The 18,009-nt window shown below is 43.6% G+C and overlaps 1 protein-coding gene and 1 pseudogene across 1 annotated transcript in view; both read left to right on the forward strand.

Annotated features, from left to right (window-relative positions):
- Positions 1–913, forward strand: part of KCNU1 (potassium calcium-activated channel subfamily U member 1) — a 143,277-nt gene extending 142,364 nt beyond the window's left edge. Inside the window, exon 27 of the mRNA XM_040242924.1 lies at positions 437–913. Coding sequence (XP_040098858.1) covers positions 437–848 — 412 coding nt within the window. The 3' untranslated portion in view covers positions 849–913. The remainder of the gene's footprint in view (positions 1–436) is intronic.
- Positions 914–8,090: 7,177 nt separating this feature from the next.
- Positions 8,091–10,778, forward strand: LOC120865693 (annotated as a pseudogene).
- Positions 10,779–18,009: the final 7,231 nt, after the last annotated feature.

Here is an 18,009-nt window from a genome sequence, read left to right on the forward strand (position 1 = left end):
CCATCCGCTTCCCCACAACACCTCTGGAAATGCTGTGGACTGTGATGATTGGGAGAATAGGCAAGCCCATAGCCTAGAGTTAGAAAAGCCATTAGAAAATGACTAGCCCAAACCATGGTCCTACCCCACTCCCATTAAAATGATGGGGAGAGCAGGACCCAGAAGGGAGACAGCATGTCCGAGATAAAAGATGGTTGGTTTCAGAGGCAAGGATGAAAATACCAGTCTCCTAGTTCCTAGTCCAGGGCCTCTCCTATTGCACCACAACAAAGATTTTTTTTAAAAAAATTATTAATCAGAAACGAAATAAAGCAAGGCAAAACAAATCTTTCCTTTTCTGTCCCCCAGCAAATTGCCTTTCCTATTTTGGTCACTGCCTGCACCCACACTGTCCCAGCTGCAGGGGTACAGAATTCATGTTTGGCTTTTCTTACAGGTTTGTGATTACCCGGCCAAAAAATGAGTTCAGCCTGCTGCCCTCGGATCTTGTGTTCTGCGCCATCCCTTTCAGCACCTCTTGTTACAAAAAGGATAGTAAAGCTTCACCTCCATGTGAGATTATAAATATAATGCCACCAAAAGAAGAGACGGTCCCAGATGTAAGTCCTGACCAAACACTTCTGGTTGACCAGGCCAGGGAGAGTACATCACAACTGCCCTGTAGCCCATTCCCTTTGCTGGAGCCCAAACCAATCCCTGCTACTGATTCTAAGCAAGCAAAATTGACTCTGGGCAGTAAACGTTCATCTCATCACCATTGCACATACCCAGGTGAAACTGTGGAAGATAATGGAAAAGAAAGCATGGAGGAAACCACAGTGGAAGATGCCTATGCCTTTCACCATTAGACTAGACTGGTCGCTATTCCCCAGGGGCCCCTGGCTCACTCTTTACACAGCATCTCCAGAGATGGTGACTTTGAACACGGAAGATAACCATGGAAGTCTGCCATTGTGCACCAACTGTGCAGTGGAGGGTAGACCAGCAAGCCCACACTGTTTAGGAAGAGACAAAAGTTTGATCTAATCCCATTGGACCTGGTGTGATAAATAAAGAAATAGATGATAAATGCCTCTGTAAGGGAAGTGCATCACTCTGTGTCTCTTAGGCAGGAAACATGATGGTTGGAGCTATGTCAAAGACGTTCTTCAGTACTTGACTGGGTTTCCTCCAGACAGGGGATATGAGTCATCAAGATAAAAGTGAGAAGGACTTAGACATCAGAGACAAGACATAAAGAGCCCCAAATCAAGCATCTTATATTCTTTATCTTCAAACAAGCAACTAGTGAACTAGGATATTATCATCTTCTCTTTTTCCCTCATGCTTTTTGTCTCCTCATCTCTTTCTATAGGAGATGAGAGCGGCCACTTGGAGAGATATTTGTTTGAACTGGAAAGCAATTTGTGTATAATGAAAGCCTAGGCATGGCCTGGCACAAAAATGAATATTAAGAGTATCCTCAAATGGGGTACCTGGGTGAAGTCAGGTAGCTTGAAATATAGAACCCCCCAGATCTTCTTACTGAAGAACAAAGACAGCTCATGAGAGGTAATAAAACATTTCCCCATGTTCCAAGAGGAACCAGTCCACTTCCTTGTAAACTGCATCTTTAGGTCATTTTGCCTGGGTATTACTCTGTCAACAGAGTAAAAGTTCAGCACATCCAGGAAGTGTTTACTCCCAACTGGTGAGCTTCCCAGGTGGCACTAATGTTAAAGAACCCACCTGCCAATGCAAGTAGTCATGAGATGTGTGTGCAGTCCCTGGGTTGGGAAGACCCCCTGGAGGAGGGCATAGCAACCCACTCCAGTATTCTTGCCTGGAAAATCCCATGGACAGAGGAGCCTGTCACCCAACTATGGTCCGTAGGTCACAAAGAGTCAGACACGACTGAAGCGACTTGGCACACACACACAGTGAGCCTTGTAAGCAGTGCCTTCTTGTGTTATAGATACGATACAGGGAGAAAGGAGGAGGAAAGAGAATAATAAACCATATTTTTCTTGAATGGTTTTACCTAATGTTTATGATATCCTTGACATTCTTCACAACATCCTTGTCGATTTGGTATCACTACCTCCATTTGACAAAGGAAGAAACTGTCACAGAGTTCGCAGAAAGGATACCCAGTTAAATTTTAATTTCAGATAAACAACAAACTTTAGCATGAGTATATCCAAATTACTGAATTTAGCTAGTAAGTGATCAAATCCATACTTAAACCTAGTTAATTCACCCCAGCACCTATAAACATGTGCCTCTAAGAACACAAGTAGAGGAAATGAAACAAAATAGTCATCTATGAAAAAAAAAGTTGTATTAGGAAAGCTTTAGTTGTAATTAATATATGTAGGGAAAAAAGAGTGATTGTAAGAAAAGTTGTCAGAGACCAAGGATCTTTTTAAAATATTTTCAAGTTTAGCTAAGTCGTCTTCATCTTTCTCTCTTTACAGATTGACTTTCTTTGTTTTTCTGTATACACGGAAAAAAGTATTTCCTTGCAATTCCAAAGTTAGAGCTAGAGTTGTAGGCACATCAGAGATTTAACTGGCCTGTATCAGATCTTGATTTCTAAAAGAAAGTATGAAGAGGACTCAGCTTTGGCTTCTCCATCCCAGATATCAATGGATGAGGAATAGGGTACCTCTGAGCACAGGACTTGTCCTCAGGGAAGGGAAGCTAGTTCATGACCTAGGTGCCACCAAATATCTACTGAAAAGACATTCCTATTTCTTTGCCACATTTCCCTGAGCCGTTTTATCCATATATCAGTTTCAGTAGAAACAAAATATTCCTAGGAAGGGATGGACAAGCCTTATGCATATTCAAATGCACAGACTCATAGTTTGTATATATATTTTCTAATCTAAACTTAGCCTCTGGACCTTCAGAGTAAAAGCTTAGCCCTCAAATGGTCTCACTTTCAATGTAGCAGAGAAATTCGAATGAAAAGTTCTTTACTTGCCAGCATTTTAGGGGAATGGGTACCAAAAGTATAGATAAGGAAATATTGTGGTATATGCAACCATTGCCAGTATGTGAGCATTTCCGTTGCCAGTCTTGAAAAATAAAGTTGGCAGAGGGCCTCCTAGACCTATGTGCCAAGTGACACCATAACTCTAAAACCAAACCCTTTACCTAGAGATATAATGTACCCTTTACATTTCAATACAAGTCATAACACTAGGTCCTTTGGTAATATGGCAGATACTTAATTCATAATGATTATTCAATTCTTATCAATTGAAGAACTGACATGAAAACAAGATAAAATGTACAATGAATTTAACAATATGTGACTCCGTGGTTTTTATGATTTTTTTAAAAGACATTGACCTTTCTGAAATTGTATGAAAGCTACAGTCTTCCTCCCCAGAGGAAATTAAGAGACGTATGTATTACATAAAAGACATCATATAAATGGGAGGGAGGTCATAAATGGGATGGGTCACCTTACAGTTTCTCCATCATCTTCCCAGACCCCTGATATAGACCTTCAATAACCAGTGGAGTGATCACCAGAAAGGACATGGGAGTCAGGAGACCAGAGTACTTGTTTCGGGTACTTTGAGAAATAGCAAAAATGCCGCCTAGCCAATGGGTGGTTCACGTAAGCCTAGAGAAACACTGGAGCAACATTTAAAGGACTAATAAGGAGGACAACCAGGTTACCCTGAAGAAGCTGGAAGGCAGTGTGTGATGATCTCTTTAGGATTTGGTGTTCAAAATGTGGTCCCCAGACCAGCAATATCTACACTACCTGAAGGTGAGCTCCATCCCAGACCTGTTGAATCTGATTCTGATTTTAACAAGATGTGTAAGTGATCCATACATTTAACTTTGAGAAGCAAGGCTTTCAAGGAGCATATAAGTGTTTATGTATATACGTGCAACATAGATATATGTAATATATATCTGTAATATAAATTGCACACCCACATAAACACCTACATATACACATATGCATACACACATAAGCACACACACACACACGGTGACTTCTGGCAAATGAAAAGATCTGGAGGTTTGGATTTTAATGAAAACTATGTCCTACAACATTTAGCTCTTTGGCGTGTTCACTCCTATTTAAGACCTACAATACATTCCAAACATCTCTAATTAGTTATAAAATCCTTAAGCTGAGTACCTTTCAAACCATAAAGGAGTTAAGGGAGGTTAAAGTTCAGTCAAGTTGGTGAATATTTTCCTGGAAGAATAATAAACAACTTCAGCTCCAAGGCATGGGTTGTTCCTTCCAGGTCAGTAAAACAAAGAGCCCAACGTCTCAAAGCCATCTGTGTGGGTTCCTAGATTGGCATGCTTAGGGATCACGGGCAAGAGAGGAGAGGAGGCGAGAGAGAGGGAGGAGAAGCCCTCACACTAATGAGGTTTGAAAGGATACAGGATGAGTCCAGCGCTGCCTGCTGAGAAGAAAGGATCCTAGCAGCTGATGCTAAGTTCAGACTAAACTAACCGCAAGTCCCCTGGGGACGTCACAAGGTAAACTTGATCGTCTCTGTCATTTACAATCATTATCAGGCAGACTGCTCCTGTAATTTTACTGGGGCGCCAATTAACAGACCCCTGAAGTTCGTGGTGGTGGAGCGGGGGGTGGGGGGGTGGGGAGGGAAATGTCCCAGGCCTCCTCTGGTTTTTGAAAAGGCAAAACCAGGCAGCCTTTTCACTGCTGTCTTCTGATTATTACCTCTGTGAAGGCGGAGGCGGGGGATGACTTCATCCAGGCATACAGGGCAGGGCGGCTCAGCTCAGGTGAGTGGCTGGAGTCAGGCTTTTCTCTCTGCCTTCACTTCCTCTGTTCTCCAGCAACCTCAGGGAGCCTCTGGAGAGCCCAGCAAGCCTTCTTTTTTTCTTTCCTGAGATATGAAAGTGCTGATCAGCTTTCCCTCTTTCTCATCTTCAAGAAAATATCTTTGCCACATTTCATCTTGCAGGAAACCCGGGAAAGGCCATCATGCATCAAGAAGGCAGCCAAGAAGGACCACTGGTCTCTGAAATGTATTCTTTGGCCACCATCCTTCCTGACACCAGTCTTTCTCTTGCCTTCCTGACACGGCCAGGATTTTTCACTTGTCATCTACATCACCGCTTGATTCCCACTGCTCTGATTCACTCCTTAAGCCACCCCAGGCTCTGGTTGCAACCCCCATGATTCTGCTAAAAAGACTGTAAGCTCATCAGTTCCTTTGAAGTCACTGAGAGTTCAAAGGTTGAGAAGAGTATTAAGTACTGTCCAACTTGCAGCCTGGGTGGGATTCAGCACTGATCCTCCCAACCCCTGTCCCATTCAGAAACACTCTCTTCTCTCAAGTTGCGTGATACACAATCTTTTAATCATCCGTTCACTTTCCTGACTACACATCCTCAACACCCCCTTCAACTTGCCTTTTATACAACGCGATTATGTATTACAAGTGAAGTCGCTCAGTCGTGTCCAACTCTTCACGACCCCATGGACTGTAACTTATCAGGCTCATCTGTCCATGGGATTTTCCAGGCAATAGTACTGGAGTGGATTGCCATTTCCTTCTCCAGTGGATCTTCCCAACCCAGGGATCGAACCCAGGTCTCCCGCATTGTAGACAGACGCTTTACCATCTGAGCCACCGGGGAAGTCTCGATTAGGTACTAGCATCACTCAAAGCTTGACTGTGAACTTCTTTTTTCACTCTCAGGGCTTAGTGAATGATCCACATAATTAAACCGGAGAGCATCTGAAGTTTGAGGACAGGGACTACTTACCTGCAGCCATTATTTCTATGCAAGAACGTGGGCCCAGATGGCCACATTTTTTTTTTTTTAATTTTAAGAGAAATGGAGAATTCTGATTTTTACATAAAATATGATGCTGTTAAAATATGTTTCTCATAGTCATGAGAGAGTAACTATAGCAGATGAACCTCTACTCCAAGAAAAATGTTTAAAATTGGTTAAAAAAGATTTTTAAATACCTGTTTGAAGTAATCATAGAGCCATACAATCAGTAAGAACTTCAAAGGCTAAGATTCAAGAGAAAAGAAAAGCACTGAGGTGAGTTCAGCATTTTCTGATGTTTTTCCCTCAGGGCATTTGCCAATTACTAAGTGAGACTAAGCAAGGGATCAGGTTGGAATTCAAGGTCAAGGGCATTCAGCCGTCTCATGGGGCTGGACGGGGAAAAAAAATGGAGGTGAGGTTTATCCAGGCAGGCGGGAATTGAAGGGGCTAAGTTTTAGAGAAAAGAGAATGGAAACAATGAGTGTGCTGCTTTTTTCCTTGACGATATTATTTATTACTAATATTTCCAACATAAGAGGCTCAGCAAACAAAAGAAAGGCCAATGAAGAATCTAAAAAGCCAAGCAGAGCTTTGGCCAGTTTCAAAGTGCCGGTGGGGTGAAGTTGGCATCCAAGGCTGGGTGAGGGCAATGGGCCCGGTGTTCTCAGCTGAGACTCTTGAACTTCAAACTAGAAGTAGACCAGTCCTCACAAAGCCTGAAATCAGCTTTGCTGCTGCTGCTGCTGCTGCTAAGTTGCTTCAGTCGTGTCCGACTCTGTGTGACCCCATAGATGGCAGCCCACTAGACTCCTCTGTCTCTGGCATTCTCCAGCAAGAGTACTGGAGTGGGTTGCCATTTCCTTAATTCCTCCCATTCCTAGACTGTATCAAGGGGACCAACCCCTACTCTAAGTAACTTACTGAGTTAAAAAGTCAATAGATTCTCTCTGCTGGAAGTTAGCATGATTCAGAGTGTCTACACTTTTTTATGTACAGAATCCAACATTCAGTAAAAATAGCTGGAGTCAGTTCTCATCTCTGCCTTGTTTGATGCTTTTCTTGAGCAAGATAAATGAGCCTCCAGACAGACCAGCAAGCCTTGCTGCCTTTAGGTTTCTGAGATGCAGCATTGTCCACAGTATCTTTTATTTCTTTTTTGCCTTCAATAAATAAGTAAATAATTACCATTTACTGAAGCTAAGATGCTTCAGTCATGTCCGACTCTTTTGTAACCCTATAGACTGTAGCCCACCAGGCTCCTCTGTCCATGGGATCCTCCAGTCAAGATTACTGGAGTGGGTCACCATGCCCTCCTTCAGGGGATCTTCCCAACCTAGGGATCAAACCAGAGTCTTCTGTGCAGGCGGATTGCAGGCAGATTCCTTATTGCTAAGCCACCGGAGGAGCCCAGGAATGATAGCAGAGAGATTAAAACGACCTCAGATCAAGAGGAAAGAAATAGGTAATGGAGATGACCCACAGACGATCTAGATATACTATGCAAGACACAGACTTTAAAGTAACTGTAACAGACACGTTCAAGAGACTGGATGCTACTTCCTATAGGACACCGGTGGCGGAGCTGAGGGATAATGTTATTCTGACACAGGGAAGGAGGGGTTTCTGCCTGCTTGCTAACCATGAAGGAGACAGTCTGGGAGGCTGGTGCAACAGTGATCCCAAAGGAGGGAGGCTTAAGAGGGAGGGGATATATACACAGTCATGACTGATTCTGTACGAGGGAAACCATCACAACATTGTAAAACAATTATTCTCCAATTAAAAATTTTTTTTTCAAAAGGTTGCTGGGGTTCTTTGGGGCCTGGAGCAGCAGGAGAAAGTGGAGTAGTACCGCAGAAGAGAGGTCCGGAGAGAGGCTTCTGTGAACTGAGGACGCTATCTAGTTGTAGTTGGATGGCAAGCCACGCGGGGTACCACATGGGCTGGAACCAGCTCTAAAATGCACTGAATGACATCACAGACATCGTGAGGGCCCTGGCCAAGATCAGCAAGGACTGGAGAGGGAGGGAACATCCACACTGTCGGTCGACAGTATCAAGGAAGTGAAGGATGGGGACTTCCCAAGTGGTCCATCGGTTAAAGAACCCTCCTTCCAGGGTAGGGGACACGGCTTTGAGCCTTGATTGGGAAATTAAGATCCCGTGTGCTGTGAAGCAACTACTGAGCCCCCATGCTCTAGAGCCCAGGCTCCAACGCAAGAGAAGCCATCGCAATGCGGAAGCGCTTGTGCCATACTAGAGAAGCCCTGCACTCTGCCGTGAGATGCAGCACAGCCGAACAAAAAAGTATGGATGAAGGATGCGACCGTGCAGCACAGACAGCTCACTACAGCTGTGGACAACCTCAAGAATATCTTCCTGGGGCCCCAGATTGTGAGGGGTCCCTGGACTTCATTGAGCAAGGGGTGCTCCTGCAGGCCCCCCGGAACCTGAAGGACCTGAAACAGGGGTGCCTCTGGGAAGGGCTAATGCATAAGCACCATCACGTGGACATGACCCTCATCCACAGCTCCTTCAGGAGAAAACAGGGGATCTCAGTTGAGCTGGCCAAGCAGCTGTGGATGATGCTACAAAAGTCCCTGGCCACCATCCCTGTGACCCCATTTTGCTGGTCTCTGTTGTTGGGATCTGGCAAGGGAAGAAAAATTGGTGCATATATGACCAAAAAATTTTGCAAACTAGCTTTGTTCTTCCTAGAGGTCCAAGAATTGGAAGGAGGAAATGTTTGCAAAGAGCTGACTCATTGGCAAAGACCTTGATGCTGGGAAAGATTGAAGGCAGGAGAAGAAGGGGGTGACAGAGGAGATGGTTGGATGGCATCACTGACTCAATGAACACGAATTTAAGCAAACTCTGGGAGATAGTGAAGGACAGGGGAGCCTGGTGTGCTGCAGTCCACAGGGTCACAGTCAGACATGACTGAACAACAACAATGTTTGCTCTCTTGGACAGAACCAAGGCTGCTAGAATTGAGGGCCCATAGGCAGACTGCAGGTTATCCAACAAGGAGTGGTCCATCTCCTACCTGGAAGTCATATGGAAGCATGTCCTGGATGACCTCATTGCAGCCAAAGACCCCATGATTGAGTGCTTTCCTCCCCATTATGAGAGTTTCAGAAACCTCCTCAATCACCAGGCTCTGAGAACCTGGATACAAATCTCATGGGAAGATCTAGAAGCAAAAGAAATGATGAGCCTGTTTGACGTGGGTCTTGAACACCAACACAAGCACAGAGATGGTGGGGAACATGGAGCTGGTCCCAGAAATTGACGTCAGTGCCCTAGAGGTTATACTTCCTTCAGATGTGGTGTCTGAACTGCTCCGTAGGTACATGTCAGCTCCCACTTCAAACACCGTTGTCTGGCTGTGGAAATCACTAGATGCAGATGCTAAAGATGGCATGAAAGAGACTGAGCCCAGAGCTGACCCACGTGGGAACACTCCCTGCCATCATCTTCTAGATTTTCCAACAGATTCTTTAAGTTGTTACTCAGATAAGTGAAGATTTTAAAATAAAGGTACTAGTTAGTGTTTTCAGTAAATGAATTCTTTAAAAAAAAATGTTTCATTGTGGTAAAAGTCACACAATATAAAATGTACTATTTTAACCATATTTAACTGTACGGTTCAGGAGACTAAAGTACATTCACATTGTTGTGCAGCTCTCGCGGTCAACCATTTCCTGAATCTTCCACCTTCCTGAACTGAGACTCTGTCCCCATTAAACACTAACTCCCCACCCCCTCGCCCCAGCCCCTGGCATCTACCAACGTACTTTCTGACTCTATGAATTTGACTCTTATAGAGATGAAACTCAGTTGTAGATAGAACATCTGAAATACTGGCAATACCCACACTGTTACGGGTTATGTTATGTTCAGGATATGATAGCAATCGTCACAACTGCCAGACCTTTGCAGAACCCCAGGTCAGTTTAAAGGGGAAGTACTTTAAAAATGAAATGGAGGCTATTCTCTCAAATCATCCCACCCTCATCTTCTCCCACAGAGTCCAAAAGTCTGTTCTTTACATTTGTAACTCTTTTGCTGCCATGAATATATTCCCGTCTTTCTAGCATTGAAACATGCATATTACCATGGGTAAAATAGATGACCAGTCCAAGTTTGATGCATGAAGCAGGGCACTCAAAGCCGGTGCACTGTGACAACCCAGAGGGATGGGGTGGGGACGGAGGTGGGAGGAGGCTTCAGGATGGGGGGCCCCATGTGCACCCATGGCTGACTGATGTCGATGTATGGCAAAAACCACAGTATTGTAATTATCCTCTAATTAAAATAAATTAACTTAAAAAAAATGAAATGGAAGGGTGAACCAAATATGGATGGGGTATTAGACCACATTGTTGCAAGGAGGCTGCAGCAGTTTCCTGGAGGAGGTCTTCTGGGATCTGGAGCAACATCTAGGTGAGCCAATGGCAAAGAAGTGGCTGTTAGGCGCAAATACTGTAGCCATCGTCTGTGTTACCATGGAAGCGTATTTCAATGATGTTGCCAAAATTCAAAACCATTATAGAAAGGGTGACAGCAAGTGGAGGTGGGGTCCCTAATCGGCCACCACACAGAAGCACATCTCATCCTGGAGCACCAAGGAGCACAAACAGGGTGCCAAGAAGACCGTCAGGGAGGCTGAACAGCTCCACTTCCTGTTCTGGAAGTCTCCAGATTTGGTAAAGATGCAGGTGGGCACAGGATCATTACTGCCACCCTTGCAGAAGTCATTAAATTAGCAAGCCCTCTGTGCTCTGCCTGGAAGTTTCAACTTTGATCAGCAAATACCCAGGCATCAAGGATGACTGCATTGGCACACTGCTGGCCACCCAAGGGGACACCTACCAGGACATGAAGCCAACCATCATTGAGGCTCTGGAGCAGGGCCTGATGGCAGGAAATCCAAGCTACGTGCCCATCTTCAAGGGAATCATAGCTCTCAGTTTGAATGTGGTGTGACTTCTCAAGTAGCCCAATGGTTTCCAGTTTTGTGTACCTCATTCTGCACGCAACCACCCCCCCTCCACCCTCAGAAATGTGCTAAAGCGAAAGAGACTCTGGTCATTCTCAGTGGGTGTTTCAGGTCCTCGTGCTTGTTTGCTGTGGGGTCTATCTGATGTCTACAAGGTGTCCGAACACACGGCTTTTTGAAAAACAAGTGTCCTACTGCCTGTGGTTCCTCCAGCTCTCTCATTTCTGTGTAAACATCCTTTGAAAGGCAGGACTCTGCTGGAAAATGCCTTACGGTTGAAAGTTTATCACAGTGGAAAAGACATGTAGAGAGGGAAGAGGCCCTGTCTTCCTTCCCTGGGGGGTCTCCACCCTGCTGCCTAATGAAAGAGTTGAAACTTCTCCACAGACTTGAAAACAAACAGGAGAAATTTACCAGAGAATGATAATCTATCAAAAAAGTATTTTAAAAACACAAGAAATAAAATTATAAATGTCAGTTGGGTTAACAGCTGTTTGAGCGGAGAGAAAGGTAAAATTAGTGAATTGGAAAACAGGTTAGTAGAAAAAAAAAGTACAAAGTAAATCCTGGAAAAGAAAAACATGTATAAATGTGTTTAGGAGACATATGAGACATGGAAATAAGGTGCAAAAATGTACTTAAAGTCCAAGAAAAATAGGAGAGAGAGAAAGCGTGAGCATGTGGGACAGAGAAAAATATTTGAGGAAATACTGAGAATTATCCTAAACTGAAGACATCAACACATATATTTAAGTCTCTGTGAACCCCAACCATGACTAATGAAAAAAATTCCTAAACACCTCATAGTAAAAAAAAAATCTTCAAATTAAACTAAGCTAGAATATTTTAAAGGCATCTGGAGTTTTTTCTTTTAAAGATACATTATATCCAAAAAGGTTACAACAGGATTGAAGGTTGACTTTTCTACAGAAACAATGAAGCAGGGAAATAGCACATTTAAAGTTCTAAAAATAAGAAAGCTAAAGATCTATCATTTTATGCCCAGAATGATAATTTATAGACAAATGCAAAATATAAAAATTACCAGACAGACAGAAAGTGAAAGAATTTATCACCTTCAGACTAATATTTTAAAAGAAGTGCTAAAAGGAATTATTTAGACAAAAAGAAAAGATTCATAAATGGAAATGCAGTAAATAATGAAGAGCAGAAAAAGGTAAATATATAGATAAATGCAAGTTAACATTGTTTTTTTTAAACAATCAGTTCAGTTCAGTTCAGTCGCTCAGTCATGTCTGACTCTTTGCAAACCCATGAACCACAGCACGTCAGGCCTCCCTGTCCATCACCAACTCCGGGAACCCACCCAAACCCATGTCCATTGAGATGGTGATGCCATCCAACCATCTCATCCTCTATTGTCCCCTTCTCCTCTTGCCCTCCTTCTTTCCCAGCATCAAGGTCTTTTCAAATGAGTCAGCTCTTCGTATCAGGTGGCCAAAGTATTGGAGTTTCAGCTTCAGCATCAGTCTTTCCAATGAACACCCAGGACTGATCTCCTTTAGGATGGACTGGTTGGATCTCCTTGCATAGTAATATCATTTTGTGGGATTTAAAATAAACATGGGAGAGAGATAAATGGAATTTAAGATAGCTAACATTTGTGTCTTGCTGGAAATTGATAGAAAACAGTGGTGAAAATACTACTTTTTAGTAACTTTATTAAGTGAGAGATGCACATCATAATTTCTTGGATAAATACTAAGAGAATAATACAAAGAATGCATAATGAACAAGAAAAGAGCAAAATGGAAAAAAAGTTTGATTAATCAAAAAGAGGAGAAGCATGTAAAAAAAATTTTTAAGGCCAATAACAATCAACTAATGAAATAGTGGCTGCACCAATTTACATTCTTTTGTGATTTCAACAAATTTCAGAATTGTTTGCTCAATTTCTGTGGGAAATGCCCTTTGAATTCTAACAGGGAACAAATATAGTCCAACAAAGAAAAGTCCAGGATAAGATGGCTTCACTATTGAATTCCAAACATTTAAAATGTACGTAAGGCCACCCCTTCTCAGTCACTTGCAAAGAGAGGCAGTTAAGGATGCCTCAAAGCACGTTTCCTCTGCAGGGAGTATTTGTTCAGCAGTGAGAGGGCCTCCCCAGAATACCCATCGAATACCCATCGACCCTAATGACAGAAGCAAAAGTCCTGGCTGATTTTGGCTGGAAAGTGAATAACTCTGGCCCAAAGCAGTGCTATGCAGGGCCCGAGTGAAAGTTTGACTTGGGGGCAGGGTCGATGGATGCCAATCAACTATTCTTGAATTCCCAAACTATCTGACATTTGAGGAGTTACATTTTGAAGGAGTTAGGTAGGAAAAGGCCCTCTTGGTGTGTACACTGGCATCCTTATGAAGGGCTTCCCTGGCAGAGATCGTGGCTCAGTGGCTTTCGTTATCAGTGGATGTTGTCTGCAGGGAGGGAACGTATACAGTTTATTACATAACATTGTTTATTTGCTTCTGGAGTTCTTATATAATTCCTCATTCTATGCCCTTTCTTTTACCTTTCTTAAAATGTGGCTTAAGATAATCTATTACAGAAGCAAGGGAATTATATTTCCTGTTTCTACTACCTGCATCTCCTCTGGGACCTGCCAGGTTGTCGGTCTCTCCATGGTGACTGAGTAGGGCTGGAATTAGACCAGACTACCTTGCCTGGAGAATCCCAGGGACAGGGGAGCCTGGTGGGCTGCCATCTATGGGGTCACACAGAGTCGGACACGACTGAAGTGACTTAGCAGCAGCAGCAGCAGTGCCTTTGAATCCGGTAGAGGACCAAGCTCCTGAGTCTCCCTGTATCTGGCTGTCTTCTACCCTAGCAGGGACTGCTCCATTATTTTAAACAGAAAATGTCACCTTAATAGTTGAACAATTCTTCTGAGTGGTCAGTTGATTATACACAGGGATTTTTTTCCTGTGTTTGGTGTTTGGATCTGCTATCACTAGAGAGACTACATATGAGGACATCAGCTGACTAAGTTGATTTTTTCCAAAATTTTTACAGGGACAGAGGGTGGTGGGGGTTGGGTGTAGGGAAGGAAGGTTCAGGAGGTGAAGCAAGAGATGGGGAGGGACAGGGAGAGGCAGATGAGGCTTCACTCGCTTGCCTGCTGCTCACCTCCTGCTGTGTGGCTGGGCTCCCAACAGGCCATGGACCCAGTCTCCAGGGATTGGGGACCCCTGATTTAAGGCAATGACTATTTACCAACCATCATGGAAGTCTGGGGGAGTTCGATTTTTAGATCACTCTATGTGTACACAGGATCTTAGTTCCCTGACCAGAGATTAAACTTGTGGTCCCTTACACAGGAAGCTCAAAATCTTAACTACTGGACCATCAGGGAAGCCCCTTAAGGGAACTATTTTAATGATATATCAACCAGCATTGCCATACAAATGCTCATACGGCTGTTACCCACCCTTCCTATTACTAGAGTCCAGGGACAGGGCCTCCCTTTGTCCAGAATCCAGACAATTTGAGGATAATGACAAACAGGGGAATTCTGAAATAGCTGGAAAAAGCCTCACTCCTTAAATGAAATCTAGTCACCTGAGCAGTCACACCAGAGGCAATCAATAAACTTTTCAGAATGAATTAAAAGCCAGAGATGGATGCTTTTGCTTCATCATTTACCTACTAGAGGCATCCAGCCACATTGTCATCAGTTTGTGCTGCTTCACAGGTCAGAAACTCTTAGATTCGCGGGCTGGTACACAAAGAAGGACAGCAGTGCCTAGGGAGTGGCTAGACAACAAGAAAGGAGGGGGGCTGGGAGGGCTGGGAGTTGAGGGGGGAAGTGGAGATTTGATTCTGAAGAGAAAAATCCTTATTGGGTCAAGGCTGCTTTTGCATAATTCTATTATCACCAGGAAGAAGAGAAATAATCATATTAGGTGAGTGCTGCACTGCTCGACGTGGCTTGTCTTACCTAACTTTTGAAGTCAGACAGGTTTAATTGCTTTGTGTGAGTGAGTTGTTCAGAAGGCACCCAATCAATAAGGCAGGTACTGCCAGAGCGAAGCGGGGGAAGTTTTTGATGTTGACAATGACATACAATCTTGTGCAGAAAGGAATAATCCATTCAGTCACAGTTATGGGGGAAAAAGTTATCTGTGTGTTGCTCTGGGGAGCAGAGGCAGTGTCACCCGGGAGGGTGGGCTCCAGGCTGGCTGGCCACAGAGCATCAGTGTGCTGGCAGCTCAGCCCAAGAGCAGGCTCCAGGCAGGCTGGGCACAGAGCAAGGGCTGTGCTTTCTGGAGCCTCCTGGTCTGTGTAGAGTAGTGGGCCTCCACAGCTGCACAGGAGGCTGTCAGCATCCACTCCACCGCATCTTCTGCTTACAGAGCCCAAGCATCTCGTCAATTTGTGTTTCAGTTTCTGTGAAGTCCAGTGCAGTCCCCAGTAAGGCTCTGCTCATCCGCTGCTCAGCTGACTCCAGGTGACGCTTGCCAGAAAGTTCCCCTACAATGGACCATAGGTGGTCAGGGAATTGTTTGTTTGTTTGTTTGTTTTTTAGCCTAGATCCCACTGTAGAAATACTCAGTATGAGGAAAGAGAACAAAAGTTGTGATAGTCAGTTGCGAATGTCTTCCAAACTCAGGTGACGGTTGCTTGAAACTGGCCCTAGTGGTAGTATTTGCGCCACAGAACCCAGTACACTGTACAAATAAGGGGTTTGTTTATTTTGTGAGAGTTGGTTGTTAAGCACCTACCAGCACAATCCTGGGTGAGGGCAGAGGGCAGAAATAGGAGCCTAGAATTTGACATCCTTAATTAACCCTCTATTCCCACTCTCCTAGCAGCTGCTCACATGGCTCAACTGAGTCTCTCCTCTATACCTTGACGAGCACCACAGGTCATGGCTCACTGCAGAATATCTCACGTGTGCTTTTGTCTTCAGTCGGATTCATATTTTGGAAAGGTGACCCTGGCCACAGTGTGTTGGATAGACTGAAAGGATATAAAATCAGAGATCCTATCAAAGGCAAAGAAATCAGATAGTAATATAATTGCTTTTATCCAAATAAAAGATGAGACCTGAATTAAGGCAAGATAAGTGGGAAGAGAGGACAGACCTAACAGATGCTCAAGAAATAGAATTGGCAGGATTTATTGATTGATGGGGTGTCAGGGTGAGAAAAAGATAAGAGTAGATGATAACATCCAAGTTTTTTATAATTCTGCCATTCCTCAACACAGAAGGAATAGCAGATTTTGGTGGGAACTTGATGACTTTGGAGCAAGCTGAGATGTCTAAGAAGCAGGTAGATGGAACTAGCTCTCAGAGGAGAAGAGTTAACTTGAATACATTTTGAAAGGAAGAACGTGGTGGTAAGTGCAGCAGGTAATAAGAAGGTATCACCCGGAGATGCTGTGACATGATAAGAGTCCAAGGAAGAAGCAGTCATAGAAAACAACAGGAAAAGGCACTTGAAGAGAATCAATACTCCACAGATGACAGAAGAATGCTGGTCAGTGAAACAGTAGCGATCTAGGAAGAAGCAAAGTGAGACAAGTCATAGAATTGAACAGCCATTTAAATAAAATACCAGGCCATCACAATATTGTAAAGTAATAGTTCTCCAATTTAATTAATTAAAAAATAAAATATCAGGCCCATGATCAGAAAAGATGAAGTCAAACGTAGACGGCAGACGTTTGAAGAACAAGTGAGCAGAAAGTAGAAATAACAGAAAACAAGCAAAGAAGGAATTCTAGGCTTGGAAGTTAGGGAAAGTCATTCCCAGTTAGACTGTAGACAACACATGTGGCAAAAAACTATTTGCTCTTCCAAACCTAAGCACTAAGTAGCTAGTACAATGTAGGGTCAAGGGAGGACTTTATTTCTAAGATGGATCACAGACTGGGTCATAATTGAATGCTATGCAGAAGGGACCAATGGGGACAAAATTGGCAACTTGGGAGGGAGAAAGAGAACAGAGATGCAGTAAGGTCTAGATCAGGGCCCCCTAACCTCTGGCATCCAATGCTTGATGATCTGATGTAATAATAATAGTAATAGAAATAAATGTAATGCACTTGAATCATCCCCAAACCAACCCCCACCCTCAGGCAATGGAAAATTGTCTTCCACAAAACGGGCCCCTGGTGCAAAAAATGTTGGGGACTGCTGGCAGAGTCAGTCAAGAGCCTAGATCTTAAAGAAGGAATGGCCTTAACGCAAGAAATGACATCTCTTTCTGTAAGACCAGAAATATGGATATGAGAATACATGCAAATATAAATAGCTTCTGGATGCTGGAAACTGAGGAAGCTTATGCCTCATTTTCTCTTAAAGTTTCAAAAAGTTAAGGAGGTGGCAGGTTTTTGAAATAAGCATCATGAGGAAGGGGGCATAACACTCTGCTCTAAGGATACATTATAGTTTAATGCTCTAATGCACAGACATGAATTTATTGTTTGGTGTTTTTTATATGTATCAGGCCCCCTTTGGCATCTGTACTGTCATAGATATAATAGTACATCTTACCCAGAATTACTATTACTCATTTGTCTACCCGCTTTTCTATCTAGAAATAAATTTCAGTTCAGTTCAGTTCAGTCGCTCAGTCATGTCTGACTCTTTGCGACCCCATGAATCGCAGCACGCCAGGCCTCCCTGTCCATCACCAACTTCCAGAGTTCATTCAAACTCACGTGCATCAAGTCGATGATGCCATCCAGCCATCTCATCCTCTGTTGTCCCCTTCTCCTCCTGCCCCCAGTCCCTCCCAGCATCAGAGTCTTTTCCAGTGAGTCAACTCTTTGCATGAGGTGGCCAGAGTATTGGAGTTTCAGCTTTAGCATCAGTCCTTCCAATGAACACCCAGGACTGATCTTTAGGATGAACTGGTTGGATCTCCTTACAGTCCAAGGGACTTTCAAGAGTCTTCTCCAACACCACAGTTCAAAAGCATCAATTCTTCAGCGCTCAGCTTTCTTCACAGTCCAACTCTCACATCCATACATGACCACTGGAAAAACCACAGCCTTGACTAGATGGACCTTTGTTGGCAAACTAATATCTCTGCTTTTTAATATGCTATCTAGGTTGGTCATAACTTTCCTTCCAAGGAGTAAGCATCTTTTAATTTCATGGCTGTAGTCACCATCTGCAGTGATTTGGGAGCCCCAAAAGTAAAGTCTGACACCGTTTCCACTGTTTCCCCATCTATTTCCCATGAAGTGATGGGACCAGA

This window comes from Oryx dammah, unplaced genomic scaffold (assembly GCF_014754425.2).
Source record: "Oryx dammah isolate SB20612 unplaced genomic scaffold, SCBI_Odam_1.1 HiC_scaffold_7, whole genome shotgun sequence".
Taxonomy (NCBI): Eukaryota; Metazoa; Chordata; class Mammalia; order Artiodactyla; family Bovidae; genus Oryx; species Oryx dammah.